The sequence below is a fragment of the Prionailurus bengalensis genome, chromosome B4, assembly GCF_016509475.1.
Source record: "Prionailurus bengalensis isolate Pbe53 chromosome B4, Fcat_Pben_1.1_paternal_pri, whole genome shotgun sequence".
Lineage (NCBI taxonomy): Eukaryota > Metazoa > Chordata > Mammalia > Carnivora > Felidae > Prionailurus > Prionailurus bengalensis.
In genome coordinates, this window is record NC_057358.1 from 88,135,417 (window position 1) to 88,152,740 (window position 17,324).

Here is a 17,324-nt window from a genome sequence, read left to right on the forward strand (position 1 = left end):
TTCTATAATTCTGTTTTTTGCCTGGACTGAATTCCTTAGCTTCAGTCCCTTCTTACACATTACCCCATAGATGCTCTGTTGATATGTCAACAAGTCTTAGAAAATATCCAATCAAATTAAAACATTTTTCATATTCTATAACTTCAAGTATAAACTTAATATAATACTTCTATTTTTTCTAATATATTGGATTGATCTGTCTGATATAATTTCTTGTGACTTTTGTTGTGACAGTTCTTAATTGCTATGCTTTTATTTAAGCTATGTTATTTTTATATGCATTTTTATAAATATTCAGGTTCTCTTTCATCTATTGGATCGAGTTCGGGAATCTTCTACCACTGCAGACAAAGAAAAGATTGAGTCTGGAGGTGGGAATATTCTCATTCATCATTCAAGGGACACAGCAGAGAAGCAGTGGGCAGAGACCTGGGTTTTAACATTGGCCGGAGTAGCAAGAATCTTTAACACTAGAAGATATTTACTGCAACCTTTAGGTATATATGCATTTTTCCCTCTAGTTAAACAAGTAACTCATTTTAAAGGCAATTTGAAAAATGTAGGAGATTTTTAAAAAATTTGTATATAATGCTGCTTCCCAAGAATAATCAGTCTTAATGTCAGTTTTTGTTTATGTGTGGTGTGTGCATAAGCATACACATTTTCATTCATTTCGTTGAGAAAATGTGTAATTTACCTCATATGGGCTAGCCTCTAGGGGATACAATGATGAATAAAATACACAACATCTTTGTTGTCATGGGCATAAGGGAATAACTGTAATTACATAAATAAATGCAAAATTGCTACAGTGATAAATGCTACAAAGGAGTGGTGCTTTGTAAGCTTATAATAGTTATTTGACCAGGCCTATGAGTTCCAGGTAAGCTTCCCTAAGGAAGCAGTATTTTACCTGAGGTCTGAATGGTCAGTAGTATTTCCATCAGGCAAGGGTAAGATGAAATGTGAAGAATTTTATAGGCAGAGAGAATGTGTAAATGTCAATAATACTGAGATTGAGAAGCCCCAGTGTAGATTATACATTCAGTTCTGATGATAGTGGTGAGGGGGGTAGAGAAAAGTGAATGGAACAGAAATACTGGTTTATAAAATTATGAGCATGCTGTACATATTATTGCATTTTTACAAATTATTATTTTACATTTGGCTTTTTTGTTCCTATTTATGTTAAAGCATAAGCATATTTATTCTTTCCATCAGCAGTTTTGTGTGTTCTTCATGTTCATTTTTTCCTTTTTTTACCAAAAGTGGTCTCTAATGTTTGATCCTTTTTGCTCTCCTAGAGCTTAATGTTAAATGTATATAAAAATCCTAGTTTTTTATTTCCATATAAAATTTACATAAAATGAAATGTACCAGTCTTAACTATATATTTGCTGAGTTTTGACAAAATAAGCATCATTTTTAATACGTCTGTGATAGGGCACCTAGATGGCTCAGTTGGTTAAACGTCGGATTCTTGATTTTGGCTCAGGTCATGATCTCACACTTTATGAATATGAGCCCTGAGTGTGAAGCCTGCTTGGGATTCTCTCTCATTTCCTCTCTCTTTACCCCTCCCCTATTCATGTTCTCTCTCTCAAAATAAATTAAAAAAAACAAAAACAAAAAAACTTCCATGATAGTTACTTTGTTTTAAAAGCTAAAACCTCGGGCACCTGAGTGGCATAGTTGGTTAAGTGTCAGACTTTGGCTCAGGTCATGATCTCATGGTTCATGAGTTTGAGCCCCACATCAGTCTCTGGGCTGACAGCTTGGAGCTTGGAGCTGGCTTCGGATTCTGTGTTTCCCTCTCTCTCTCTCTCTCTGCCCCTCCACCCCCCGCCCCCGTCTCTCTCTCTCTCTCAAAAATAAACATTAAAAATTTTTAAAAGTATGGGGCACCTGAGTGGCTTAGTCAGTTAAGTACCCAACTTCGGCTCAAGTCATGATCTCACAGTCAGTGGGTTCAAGCCCCAAATCAGGTTCTGTGCTGAAAGCTCAGAGCCTGGAGCCAGCTTCGGATTCTGTGTCTCCTTCTCTCTCTCTGCCCTCCCCTGCTCACACTCTGTCTGTCAAAAATAAACATCAAAAATTAAATAAATAAATAAATAAATAAATAAATGTAAAACCTAATAAATAAAGATCTAGTTTTTTATTTTTTTTTTTTAATTTTTTTTTTCAACGTTTTTTATTTATTTTTGGGACAGAGAGAGACAGAGCATGAACGGGGGAGGGGCAGAGAGAGAGGGAGACACAGAATCGGAAACAGGCTGCAGGCTCCGAGCCATCAGCCCAGAGCCTGACGCGGGGCTCGAACTCCCGGACCGCGAGATCGTGACCTGGCTGAAGTCGGACGCTTAACCGACTGCGCCATCCAGGCGCCCCAGATCTAGTTTTTTAAAAATGAAGGCTGTTTGTGTAGCTTTAGTAGTTTTTAATAATTTGAATATTGGAAAATGGTCTATATTATTTTAGAATAAGGTTCATATTTTCAACATAACCATGAACAATATATACTTACATCTAGTCTTTTAGAATGTGTACTTTTTCCTAGATATAGAATATTTTAAAAGAGGAATTACAGGGTTTTCCTTCCTGTGGTACGGAATATTCTAAATATGAGATTGAGTCCCCATTCTGATGTCAGCTCAAGTCATGGTCTCATGGTTCCTATTGAGCCCCATGAGCAGAGCCTATTTGTTTGGGATTCTCTCTCTCCCTCTTTCTCTGCCCCTTCTCTACTTGCACACACGTGCTCTCACTTTCAAAATAAACTTTTAAAAAATCTGTTTTTTATTGTATGTAAGTTATACCTCAATTTTTAATAATAAAAAAAAAAACAAAACGTGGAAAGGAAGAGGCATATAACTGGCCAGGTGTTATTTTTTGTCCTGTATAGGCAGAGTAGTACCTATTGTTTCATCCCAGAACTACTTCCAGCTTTTCTGTTAACTGATTGCTTCCTCAGAAATATGAGGAAAAATTTAAAAATTTACTCATTTATAGCCTTTGTGAAATGACTTTAAACCTTAATTATTTATGTATTTCACAGCCTACTTAATGTCACCCTGTTTTGGAAAATGTCAGTTCTTCTGATTTTTGTGTTAAATGCATGTATGTGAGTAATAAGCCATTCTGTTAACAAAACCATTGGGGTAAATTGCTCTAGGAACAAGGTCATTTTTGCTGGGTTTCATAGAAACAGACTACATGTTGCTGTAAAGAACTTCAACATAAATGTGCTTACCTGGTCATAGGAGTAGAACAAGAGATTGGATTGATCAGTGGAAGCCAACAACTGCCACTCAGCCCATACATACTCTGCTGTGGGTGGGTCAGCAGACTCCATTTCACATGAGAGGAGCAGATTTAGACTCAAAGTTGTAAAAAGACAGTCTCTTCTTTATGGTGCACTTTCTTGTGACTCACTGTAATTGGGAAGAAATGTTTAAGAAAATTCTACAACGAAATGAAAAAAGAATTCTGCAGCTCTAAGTTATTAAAATATGAAAAGGCGTGAAGTTGAGATTTCATGAGTAGAGCATAGTGTATTTTAAAAACTTAGGCCAATAAAAAAATACATATTATTCTGTTATAATTTGTAACTTTTCCAATATGTTTAAGAGTGAGAACATCTTATCTTAATCATTAAATAAAGGTAGATGAGTAAATCAAAGTTGTTACTGAAAAGCTTTTGTTTTTACCCTCTTACATTTTTATTCTGTTTTCCGTAGGCAGAAATAACTAGGAAATAGTGTGAACATGTGTATATACATTTATAGAGTTTTGTTTTTAATATTTTTTATTTAATTTTTTTTTTTTTTTTTTAGTTTTAGAGAGCATAAGTGAGGGAAGGAGGCAGAGAGAGAGAAAGAATCAAGTAGGCTCCACGCTCAGTGCAGAGTCCCTGATGCAGGGCTCAATCCCACGACCTGGGGCTTGATCCCACCACCCTGGGGTCACGACCTGAACCTAAATCAAGAATTGGTCTCAACCAACTGAGCCACACAGGTGCCCCTATACAGTTTTGTTCTTAAGACCAAAACATTGATATACTCATCCTCTTCTTGGTGCCCTTTGTCCCTAGATCTGAAAAAAAATTTTTACTTGATTTTTGGGTTTCATTGATTTTCTTTTTTTTTTAATTAAAAAATTTTTTTTATTTATTTTTGAGAGAGACAGAGTAAGAACACAGGAGGGACCGACAGAGAGGGAGACACAGAATCCGAAGCATGATCCAGGCTCTGAGCTGTCAGCACAGAGCCTGACATGGGGCTTGAACTCACAAGCCATGAAATCATGACCCAAGCCGAAGTCAGACGGCTGAAGTCAGAGGCCTAACTGACTGAGCCACCCAGGCGCTCCAAGGTTTCATTGATTTTAATTCACACTGTTAGTACCTTAGTACTTGATCATATTTCTTCAGTTTTATAAGAATTTAAGCAGAAAAATAAATTGTAAAGTTTGCAATAGTCTGAGAAATCTTGACCATTTTGATAGATTTTGTTTTTCTCTTCCCAATACAGGAGATTTTTCAAGAGCATGGGATGTTCTTCTTGACCATATACAATCAGCTGCACTCAGCAAAAACAATGAAGTATCTCTGGCTGCCCTGAAAAGCTTCCAGGAAATTTTACAGATTGTGTCCCCCGTCAGAGACTCAGATAAGCCCGAGACACCACCTGCAGTTAATGTACCTGTGCCTGTCCTGCTAGGGTCCATATCAGGCCCTGGCCTGAACAGACCGTTTGTAAGAACAGATTCCATTGGAGAGAAACTTGGACGATACAACAGCTCTGAGCCACCCATAGTTACTGATGAGCTTGAAGATTTGAATCTCTGGTGGGCTGCGTGGAATACCTGGTATAGAATTGGATCAGAAAGCACTAAGCCTCCTGTTACTTTTGACAAATTGACTTTCATCCCCAGCCAGCCTTTCCTTACAGCTTTAACTCAGATATTCCCAGCTCTCTACCAGCACATAAAGGCTGGTTTCAGCATGGGCGACTTGCAGAAGCTGGGAGTCACACTGCATAGTGCTGTGTCAGTCCCCATAAGTTCAGACGCGTCCCCTTTCATTCTTCCATCTTATACTGAAGCAGTTTTGACAAGTTTACAAGAAGCTGTGCTTACAGCTTTAGATGTTCTCCAGAAGGTAATAGAGTTTCAGTGGCTGTCTAAACAATAACGTGTGTGGTTCTCTGGAAGTTTTTTAGTTTGCCACATATTTTTTAAGATAAATTCTGGATCAGCAAGATTGTTGTATATGCATACTTTCAGATAAACCCAAGGTTCTAAACATCCAGTTACTTTAAAAACTTAGGGCTTTCTGATGTATTTGAAAAGGTAATTCAGGTTTATTTTGAGAGCGTTTCAGAAACTGCCTGTATCCTCTTTTTTCTATTCACCAACATTTTTGGTTTGATTATGCAGCTCTTCACAAGAGGGTATATACTTCTCTGAATAACAGCTTTAGTGAAGTACTTCTATAATTAGAAAATCAATAAGTTATGGGATTATATATATATCTGTATTTTTTCATTGTACTTAAATTTAGCTCTGGAATTGTTGGAAGCTTATATTTTAAAAAAAGAAGTAAGAATAAATTTAAAAGTATGTTTCTCACAGAAATTGCAAAAAGATAGATTTTACCTATGTGTGTTTTGTTACTGTGAAAAAGTTACTAAAACAAACAGACCTAAAAATCATTGAGCAAATTCCAACTAGCAGGAAAAACCAGATCAGAATCAAAGAGTTCTCTAAACCAGCAAGGTAATTGTTGGCACAATTCACAACAACCAAACTGCTAAACAGAAAAATGCCAACCGAGGAGCCAGCAATTCCAGCAAAGTTGCTGTGACATTCTAGCAAAATTAGAATGGAACTAGATTCTGATTACTCATGTGTTACCAGATTTGTGTATGGTAGATCGTTTTCTAATTAGCTGATTGCATTATATCCAGCTGGAATGATGAAAACTTTCACAGTGAAAGTAGTGGTTTCTGCTACACCAGAATACCTCTTCACTGGCTCTGGAAGAAGTCTAGCTGTGCAGTAACCTTGATCTCTTTAACCCTAGTTGTCTGTGCAGAGAAACAAATTGTGTAGAAACTTAAATTTTAAGAGAATCTGATGTTTAAAAAAATTTATTGTAGGGTTATCAGTTTTCCACAATTGAAATCAAAATAGCTGTTTTTATTTTCAGTGAAGAAAAAAAGTAGCCTGTTAGTACCTACTTTTCCCCCCTTGATTGACAATGCACATGTTACTTATGCAGTGCCCTGGAGGGAATTGAAAAGTTATTCTGTCAGCAAAACAAAGCACAGACCTTAAGTGATGTCTATAATCTACAACACGCATTTAGATGTTAGATTCAGGTTTTTATAAATAAAGAAATAACAACAAACCTCCAAAATTCTTTTCAAGGAAAAAAAATTATTAATTTTATTTATTTATTTATTTATTTACTTATTTATTTATGTTTAATGCTTTTTATTTTTGGGAGAGAGAGAGACAGAGAGTGCAAGCAGGGGATGGGCAGAGAGGGAGGGAGTCACAGAATCCAAAGCAGGCTCCAGGCTCTGAACTGTCAGCACAGAGTCTGATGGGGGCTCAAACTCCCTAACCGCGAGATCACGTGAGCCAAAGTTGGACGCTTGACTGACTGAGCCACTCAGGCTGTATAATTTTATTTTTAAAAGCTCTGCTTTAGCAGTGTGAGAACAAGTAGAATCATTTACTTCAACTACTAGGAACTTTTTCTGAGCTTTTAATAGTTTTGAAAACAACATATACCTTCATTCTGAAACTTAGGAAGCCTTATTTGTTGTTTATTTGTATCAACTGATGCAATTTTGCATTACTAATTCTCACTCTAGCTGTTGTTTATTACTTCTATAATTATCTAAATCGTATTTTATAACACTTGAATATGATTCAGACATATGGTGTCTTTAATATTTCCTAATGGAAAAAGTAAGATATTTCACTATCAGTAAAAGTGTTTCTGTATTTTTTCCCCACGTGTGTCAGAAAATTTTTTCGTAAGCAAAATTTACTTGCTTTGGGACTTTATAATTAAATTAGTTTTCCAACGAAACTTTTTATTGGTTAAAGATAATTTCCTTTGTAAAAAACTCATTTTTTATTTCACGTTTACCCTTACATAGTTCAAAGCTACAGAGTGACAGTCTTCTCTCAGTTTTTAAATCACTAGATCCCACTAAATTGATTTAGTTATGTATGCTAATTAATTTTTCTTGGCCAAGATATTTTGACATGCGTAGGACCTGAGAATTTGATTCTGTTTTCCCTGAGTTCTGAGGTCAGGAGACTGCATCTGTCTTATTTATTACTAAACTTCCAGTCAGATGGCTGGACACTGTATCTGCCTCCATCATCAAGACTGTTGGAGGGGTACTCCAGGAGACACCGGCACATTGTGTGTGAATGGTGCCCGGGGAGTTGTGCAGTGAAGCCCTGCCTGCTGCTTAATGGGGCAAGTTTCTGACTCTCTTTATTCATGAGCTTCCTAATCTATAAAATTAAAATGATAAATCTATAACTTTTTTTCTTATTAAATGGGATTTGCAAGGCATTTACTGCTTGGCACAGTTAAACATTGAGTGAATGTTAGCTGTTACTGTCTGTATCATCAAGTTCCCTGGCATAGATCTTAGTATCTGAGTTGAGGAGGCAAAAAAGTCTTTGTATAAGTAGGCACTGAATGAATTATTGTTTAAGGACTTAATAAGAGAAACCTTGAACCACGGGAGAGGTTGGATGTCCATTTTCTGTTCTTGTTTTCACATACAGTTTTCAAACTGGACTAATAGGAAATGTGTAGCTTGCTGACTGATTCGTAGCTTTTGAACTGAAATCTGTTATCGGGTTCATACTATAGTTTTTTCTGATATACAAATTTAAGAACACTGAAAGAAAACCAATAACTTTTTCTTAGATGGAGTTTTTTTTTTTTTTTTTTTAATGTCAATTCAATAGTATGCATTTTAAGATCCTGGAATTGCTTATTAAGTCAGCTATAACAATACAGTATGTTTTCTTTTTATAAACAGCCACTGAAAATTGAAATGTGTAGTCAAAGTCATTGTTTGGTGCTAAGATATTTCCAGAGAAACTGTTAATACTTAGTTTTGTAAGGTAATCATATGGGCTTTACTTTTTTTTAGTCCTTGAAACTTAAGAATCCACTTAGGATAATTTTTTTCTTTTTCACAGTAATTACTGATTATTTACTTCTGAGAATTAAGACTCACCAAGAGCTTAATAAAAAAGAAAGTGAAATTTAACAGAAGCAGTCAGTAGAGTGATTTTTTTTTTTTAGGCTGTATACCATTCAGATTCCTCTAATTCACTATTACAGAGAAAAATAACCAAATATTGAGAGATAGTATTAGATGTCTTCTTTTTTTTTTTTACATTGTATTTATAGGATGATCTAACTTAGGTATGGGCAGCACTTTGCTTATCTACTTTATATTTCAAGACACTTTTCTCTAAAACTTCAGTTAAAACTAAATGGCTCTGTCTTCTCTGAGGGAAGATAAAATTAATCTATTACCTGACAGATCAAAAAGCCATGGGTTCTGGAAAACCATAAATGTTGTGTGCATCTTTTTAAAGGAATTCCCTAAAAATTTGAAATGCTTTGAATTTTGATCTAGTATTTTGAGAGTATTCAAGTGCAGAATGATTATGTTTTTTGTTTTGTAAATAAAGTGCAAGTATATTTTAGATACTACATAAATACTATCATTGAATATTTTTCACACAGAAAAGAAACATTAAAACAGGAATATGTGAAAGGATGGGAGGAGAAAAGACATTTGTTGCTGGAAAAAATGAAAATATAAGACTCATTTTAAGTACTTTCAGGCTATCTGAAGTAATTAAAATCTCTAGTGTCAGGATATGTATTTTATTCTGTTTTATCAAATTATTTATAGCAATAAGTTTAATTTCTATTAAAAATTTTAAATTCTTTTGTTTTAAATCAAGTCTGTATATTCAGATACATTAGACATTAAATACACACTGCCAGGTCAAAAAATTCACATATACATTTCTTTTAGAAACAAATTTTCACACATTTTCCCAATGATGGTATACATGATTATTTGTTAAAGTTAGGAGACTAAGCATAGTGCAGAAATCAGCTGTCATTTCAGTGAACTGATGCCATTACTTAAATAGAAGTCAGTATCAGTCAATATCCTCTTGGTCAATGAAGCATTCTTGATGACCTAATGGCTGTATTACTGAACAAATGATCGGATTGTGGAACCTCAGGACTGCCTGGGACTCCTCTTCAAGTGCTTGCTCTTTTTCTAGTCTGTTAAGTAATAAATCACACTTTTTATTAAAAGGCATTTTTTAGCTGATCAACACAGTTAGCTTACACTGTATTCAGTAATAGCTTAAAATAGCTTGTAACAGCTGTGTCCTTCAGGGCTATAAAAGATTGTATAATACTTATATAAAATAGGACAGTCTTTCAGATTCTTTGGTTAAGTGCATATACAGTGAAGAACTTATTGGAATTTAGATTATGCATTCTGTTGTTCATATTTTGCTTTTATAGGCCATCTGTGTAGGGCCAGAAAACATGCAGATAATGTATCCAGCTATATTTGACCAGTTACTGGCATTTGTGGAATTTTCCTGTAAACCTCCACAGTATGGACAGCTGGAAACAAAGCACATTGCAAATGCAAAATATAATCAGGTAATTTACTCTAAATTATATTTTCTCTGTAAGATTTCATGCCTTATTAACAGTTCCACTTAAGATGGACTTTTGAGTATCTCAGAAATTTGTCATTTACAAATAAACTTTCATATGTCTGTTAACAGTTTAAACTGAAAAGAAACACTTTTTGGAAAACCTTTTCCGTGTTCCATTTTTTTCTTGTTTTTGACTTTCCTTTCCCAAGTAGTTCTCTAGAAAGTTTGGCCTTTCATGTTACATTTTTCTTCAGAGGTCCTTTCTTGGCTGCCCCACCCCATTACAAAATGGCTTCTAAATCCCTAAGCCTAATCTTGTCTAAATATCTGTAATACAAAATGAAGAAATCTGTGTGTGCTGAATAAATTGTCTACTGCTGGTGTGAAATGTAGTTGGATTTTATGTCAAAGATTTTTATAGCCATAGTTGGCAAATTTTGGCTTTGTTTTGGCTTAGAGGAAAAGTAAGTTTCTGAATGCATGCACAGGCTGATTTTGTTCCCTCAACATAAAATAATTTTACATCATCCGAAAAGTAGTTTTAATGTGTATTAACTTTTCTCATTCTATTTGTCTTGCAACACAATGGAATCACAATAGATCCAACTATTTGCACCGGTGAGTTAAATTTCCTAAAATTGTCCTAACCTATTGGCAACAAGTAAAACACATCCTTCCCAGTACTTGATAGAATGCTCTCTGCTTTTTCTGATAGTTTTAATTTTTGCCTGGCTGAAAATTACTCTTTCATGAAGTACGTATCTCTTTGAAAACTTTGCATGTGATATAATCTTGACCTAAAACCAAGGACTGAACTTTAAGACAAAGAAGGTTTCTCTTTGAAAACAACATAATTTAATCTCATTTATTTTTAACTCCATGTGAAAATATTACTTTTTAGGCGGAATGGGTAGCCTTGAATTATGTACCGTTTGCTGAAAGGTCTTTAGAAGTAGTTGTGGATTTATACCAAAAAACAGCCTGTCACAAAGCAGTGGTGAATGAGAAAGTACTCCAGAATATTATTAAGGTATCTTTTTTTAAATTTCTATACTTTCACTTGATGATGATACTATTATTGAAATTACAGTAAATTATCGAAATTATAGGTAGTGATATATTATCATATATTGAGATAATGGAAAATATTTATATAATTATTTGTAGAGACTTTTCTCCAACATTCATGGATCATATTTAGGAAGCCATTTTTCTACAGTATGAAAAATTCTTTTTTTTTTTTTTTTAATTCACATCCAAGTTAGCTAGCCAAAGTATGGGAAGAAAAGTTCTTTTTTTAATGAAAAATATTTTAAAGTAAGTATGCATTGGATTTTTTTCACTTCTTAAATTTTGCCACAGGATAACAAAGTATCCTGTTTCTTATACTTCAAGGTTGATGAGTATTCAGGGAGAAGTTTATAGCCCATTGACTTAACTGATCATGCATGCCTTTTTTGTTTTTAAAGCCAGTTCCCTAGTGTATGGACAACCATTTGCAAAAACTCATCTCTAGTGGATTATGTCTGATTCTTCCAAAGTCTGTTTCTTGTTTTTTTTTCCCTGTGTTTTGAAGAACACACCTAAACCTTGCCTTCTATAGGCCAATATGAACTGTCTTCCCTCATGGAGAAGGCCTTTCTCTGTTTCAAAGCTCATCCTTCTCTCTGTGTCCCTCCTTTCCTCTTTCCCTCTTTTTTTGTTGGTGATGCTTTGTTTCATTTTCCTTTTAGTCTCATAAACTGTACCTTGGAAAGATGATTAAGCCCTTTATAGAAGAACTTTCTCTCACTTTACTTCCTACTCAAATGGCCCATCCCCTTTCAGCTTTTCTTTCCTTCCAAATTCCTTTAAACAGCTTGTGGCCTTCATCTAAGCTGCCACTCGCTCTCACCCCGCTGCATGCTGGCTTACTTTCATACGGTGCTCCAGAAATGACTTAAAAGTTTAGAAGATCAAATCTTCAAATCCTGTGTGCTTTTCTAATTATCCTCCTTGTCCTATGATACTGCCCTTAACCTTCTTTAAACTCCTTCCCGTGATTTTTGTCATACTCTTCCTTCCCCTCCCTACTCATCCCATCACAGCTGTTCTCTCCTCATTCATTGAGAATAGTTTGTAAGCACCTCTGTTGCCAGGTACTAACTAGTAGAAATTTAAAAATGAGCAAGATAATTCTTACATTTAATAATTCAGTGAGGGGAATATAGAAAAGGCAGACAAAGTATGTTAAGTCCTAAGTGAAGAGTACATAGTGGATTCATATAGACCTGCCTGAGTGTATTGCTGTTTACTTGCTGCTGTATAATTTTGGGTAAATGGACCTGTCAGAGCGTTTCTCATCTATAAAAGAAGGTTCATACCAATACCACTTATATGTCTTAACTATTGAGAGACTCATTCGAGATACAGCTTATAATGATACTTGCCAAGTAGTCAGTGCTGAGTAAAAAGTTAGGTTCCCACCTCCCATCCCCCATAGACAAGGAAATAACTGAACTGTCCAGAGGATTTTGGCAAGGATCAACAGAAGTGACACTTGAAGGAGTAATAGATTTGCTAGGGAGAAGGCGAGGGATTAAGCAATGTAAAAGATTGTGGTATTTTTTAAAGAAATTTTGAGAAATTCCATTTAGGGAGATGTCAGGACCTAGAATAAGTCTTAAAAAATAGCTATGGTTCTTATAAGCCATTGTAAGGAATCAGACTTTATTCTTTAGCCATTGAAGAGTGACATGAATCAGTTTGTATGTTTAAAAGAATTAAATAATCTTTTTTCTGTACTCCTTCCCCCTACCCCTTTTAAAAAAATGTTTGTTTATTTTAAGAGAGAGCTTGTGTGAGCAGGCAGAGAGAGGGAGAGAGAAAACCCCAAACAGGCTATGCACTCACAGTGTGGTGCTTGAACTCAGAGAACTGTGACAGCATGACCTGAGCTGAAATCAAGAGTTGGATGCTTTGGAGCACCTGGGTGGCTCAGTCAGTTGAGTGCCCAACTTTGGCTTAGGTCACAGTCTCACAGGTCATGGGTTCGAGCCCCGCATCGGGCTCTGTGCTGATGGCTCAGAGCCTGGAGCCTGCTTCGGATTCTGTGTCTTCCTCTCTCTTTGCCCCTCTCCCACTCGCACTCTGCCTATCTCTCTCTCAAAGATAATAAATAAACATTAAAAATAAATAATAAATAAGTAAACATTAAAAAAAACAAGAGTTGGACACTTAGCTGACTGAGCCACGCATGCGTTCCTGTGCTGCCCCTTTCTTGATGCCACTCACTACACTGTATTGTGATTAATTGGACAAGACTCTTTCTTTCTCAAAAATTGTGAGCTTTGTGGCAGCAAGAGCAGATTTCTCAGTTCCACACAGATTTACTGAGTATATGCTTTAAACCAATCTCCATCTTAGTTGCTTACATGTTTTTAAACAAAAAATGTACAAATCACATAAATCTACTGTGTGTAACATTCCCTTAATTTCAGTAAAATATTAATTGTAGTAGTTAATTATATTTTTCTTTTATCTAACCTTGAGTTATAAAATGTTAACTTAGACTGGCCCTTGTATAATTTAGCACTGTTTTCTTTGCAAATGGCAAACACTCAGGCTCTGATTAGCCTTAACAATAAAAGGGATTTATTGCCATGCTTAGCTGGAAAATTCAGAGATGGAGGGTTTTAGGTTTGGTTTATCCAGTGGTTCTGCAGTGTCAACAAAAACCAAGTTTTTTTTTCTCTCCATTCTGCTTTTCCAAAGATTGATTACACCCCATGTTTCTCCTCATAGTTACAGGCTAATAAGGGGTTTGATGTCCAGTAGGAGGTGTGTGTATATACGTGGTTCTTATATTATTCTTCTTAAGTTTCTAAAATTAACCTTAATTGGACCAGCTTTAGTCCTATGCCCAGTCTTGAACCAGTGATTATGGTCAGGGAAATGGAGTAGATTGATTGGCTTAATGAGCTAATCATCTCTTTACCCTAAATCCCAAATGGAATTGAAGTCAGGTTCCCCCAAAGCACCTGGGGAAAGGAAAGGAATAGATCTGGCTAGGCTAATTATCTCTTAGTGGAGGCCCATTTCATGCTAACATGTAATGGTTCATGAAGTGAGTGAGTAAGTAATAACTTGTATGGAGGATGATGAAATTAAGTTTCATATTCACTCCATAACCTTGAAATATGAAAATTTATCTCTGCTACTCTTTATCTTTCTGAGACTAGGATTTTTATATAAAAGTAGGATTTTTACTCTAATGTACATTATCTGCTGATATGCTGAAACCGGGAGTTTGATCAGTCTAGCCTTGTAGTTGCTGGATAGAACTATAGCCAGAGGACTTCATTCTGAACCACCAAATTAGTTCTTTAATGGTTTATAGCAACCTACCTCAAAAGTTGACCAGTTAAAAAGTAAATCTCAACATCACAGTCACATCACTATACGTAGCTCAGATGCTTTACTCCTGTATCTGCAAGGGTTAAGGAATAAACAGTCTTTCTGAATTATTAAACTTACTGAAATAACTTGGAAAATGAAAAAGTACATTAAAATGTTAGAGTAGAACATAAAATTCAAAGAATTTTAGAGATAAAACATAAGACTTCAAAGTATTGATGCTTTCGGTTATATTTACCTAACCAATAGTGAAAAAATACAAGGTGTTGATCTTTCTTAAATGGGAGAACCCCATCAGTCAGATTATTTTCTGCTAGGAAAAATATGGCAGAACGTTCTAATTCTGTAACAGTAAGTTGAGAGAAACTGTGAAATTTTAACTTTACTATTCCTATCTTTTTGGATAACATCCCTATATTTTATGATGAGAAACTGAAGTTCAAAAGGTTGTTACTCATTCAAGGTCATTGTTTATAAAATGGAAACAGAATATCTTTTTAGGCAGTAGGATTTGAGGACCATGTCTGAAATACTGATTTTTCTAGAAAATAATATCCTTTTTTTAAGTGAAAATACCTGTGCTCTTATTTTTTCTCTTTGCTATAGTTTTTTTTAAGTAATTAAAGTTGTATTTATATATTTTAATTAATACATGTCTTAAATTGTCTTTATTTTCACAGACCCTTAGGGTTCCTCTCAGTTTGAAATATTCCTGCCCTTCTGAAAGCACATGGAAACTAGCAGTATCTTCTCTCCTCAAAGTCCTTTCTATTGGGCTACCTGTTGCCCGGCAGCATGCTTCTTCTGGAAAGTTTGACAGTATGTGGCCAGAACTAGCCAATACTTTTGAAGACTTTCTCTTTACTAAAAGGTCAGCTCATTCAATTTTACAATTAAGACAGTCTCTCAAAAAGTACCTGTGATTGATCTAAAAACAATCTTTCTCATTACTCATTTACAAAGTAATTATTAAGATTGCCATGTTGTATACGAAGCAAGACTGAGTAGACCTTTATCCACTAGGTACATTATCATGAGCAATGGAGATTTTTGCTTTTTACACTGTTTTTGTTTTTTTAAGCTTATTTATTTATTTTGAGAGAGAAAGAGGGGGAGAGAGAGAGCCCATGTGCAGGAGAGGGGCAGAAAGAGAGGGAGAATCCCAAGCAGGCTCTGTGTTGTCAGTGCAGAGCTTGTTGCAGAACTCAATCCCACGAACGGTGAGATTATGACCTCACCTGAAATGAAGAGTCAGAAGCTTACCCAACTGAGCCACCCAGGTGCCCCTACAGTGGTTTTTTTGTTTTTTTAAATGTTTATTCTTGAGAGAGAGAGACAGAGAGCAAGAGCTGGGGAGGGGCAGAGCGGGGAGGGACACAGAATCCGAAGCAGGCTCCAGGCTCTGAGCTGTCAGCACAGTGCCTCACTCGTGGTTCGAACTCAGAAACCGTGAAATCATGAACGGAGCCAAAGTCAGACACTTAACCAACTGAGCCACCCAGGTGCCCTGTGTTTTTGATTTTAAGACAGAAGTCTGTAAGACAATATGGATGCATCGTAATTAAGGTTTTAACTTGAGGAAGCTAAGATCTGTTTTTTAAATCTGCTGCCCATTTGACATCGCAAGAGGAAAACAATTGCAATAAATTAGTGTTGCACCAGAATAAATACGATTAGTGATGATAATGATTAGCTCTTTAAGATGTTAGTTTTGGTGGGGGCACCTGGGTGGCTCAGTCGGTTAAGCGTCCACCTTCGGCTCAGGTCATGATCTCACGGTTGGTGGATTCGAGCCCCTCATCAGGTTCTGTGCTGACAGCTCAGAGCCTGGAGCCTGCTTCGGTTTCTGTGTCTCCCTGTCTCTCTGCTCCTCCCCCACTCATGCTCTGTCTGTCTCTCAAAAATAAATAAATATTTAAAAAAAATTTTTTTAAATAAAAAAATATGTTAGTTTTGGTGAAGAAGAGTGGAATTTTCATTGTGTGACATCCATCTGAAGGCTTATGTTTATGGATCATCTTTTGACCCCTCACTGAATGAGAGTAGGATAATTAGAAGACATACTAAATTTTATGAATGAGGAATCTGTGGGCTAACTTAAATTTTGTATAAAAGCTTATCTGGTATTTCAAAATTGAAAGTAGTAACATCCTAATTTGTTTCCACAAATGGTCAGATTTTGTTTTACTTTCTTTTCTTTTTTTTTTTTTTTAAGTTTATTTATTTGAGAGAGAGAGAGAGAGAGAGAAAGAACACAAGCAGAGGAGGGGCAGAGAGAGAGGGAGAGAGAGAATCCTCAGCATGCTCCACACTCAGCGTGGAGCCAAGGTAGGGCTCAATTATAGGACCACGAGATCACGACCTGAGCCCATATCAAGAGTCAGACGCCTAACTGACTGAGCCACCCAAGTACCCCTTGTTTACTTTCTTATGTATCTCATCTCTAGAAATCTTGTAAATACCAATGCAAGCATACTCTGTATTTGCAGGAAAATTATAAGGACTCAAAGCACATTGAAACAAATTATCTTTTTATCTGTAACTCTGAAGATTTGAATTTCTTTGTGGATTCCATTGCCCAAAATCACTATATTAATTTGTATGAATCAAATAGGTTTAGAGATTTAAACTTTTCTTTTTCCTTGTCAGTTGTCTGTATATTCATGTTGCTTTATTATTTTATTTTTATTTATTTTTATTTATTTTTTATTTTTATTTTTTTTAATTTTTATTTATTTTTCTTTTTATTTATTTTTTAAAGATTTTACTTTTACATAATCTCTACACCTAGCATGGGGCTTGAACCCACAACCCCAAGACCAAGAGGTGCATGCTACACCAACTGAGCCAGCCAGGTGTCCCATAATAATATAACCTTTTAGAGCAGGTTTTTTGGCAATGAGTAAAACTTCTTTGTTTTCTTTTGGCTAGGTCTTTCTACCATCTTACTTAATTCTCAAGTTTCTTATTGAACATTTTTCATTTTCCAAACTTTGTTCTTATTTTATTAAGTTCAGTTTTCTGAAATTAATTTTATGTGTTTGTGTACAATAAAGTAGGCAATGAAACAAAAGGCCTAATAATAGAAACTGTACATCTTATGTCATTTTGTATTAATGCAGTCGTACTATAATTCACTATAGTTTTTAGCCCAACGGCAGCCCTGCTTACATTAAAGTTTT

At 35.5% G+C, this 17,324-nt stretch overlaps 1 protein-coding gene across 7 annotated transcripts in view; it reads left to right on the forward strand.

The window, feature by feature from the left end:
• The window catches only part of MON2 (MON2 homolog, regulator of endosome-to-Golgi trafficking), a 119,204-nt gene that overhangs the window by 83,155 nt on the left and 18,725 nt on the right, over positions 1-17,324 (forward strand). For 4 of the 7 annotated variants that reach the window (XM_043564773.1, XM_043564774.1, XM_043564779.1 and 1 more), the window contains 6 exons: positions 299-497; positions 4,530-5,158; positions 9,605-9,748; positions 10,348-10,365; positions 10,649-10,777; positions 14,823-15,013. In XM_043564773.1, coding sequence (XP_043420708.1) covers positions 299-497; positions 4,530-5,158; positions 9,605-9,748; positions 10,348-10,365; positions 10,649-10,777; positions 14,823-15,013 — 1,310 coding nt within the window. The remainder of the gene's footprint in view (positions 1-298; positions 498-4,529; positions 5,159-9,604; positions 9,749-10,347; positions 10,366-10,648; positions 10,778-14,822; positions 15,014-17,324) is intronic. The other 3 variants (XM_043564776.1, XM_043564775.1, XM_043564777.1) reach the window with 2 other exon arrangements.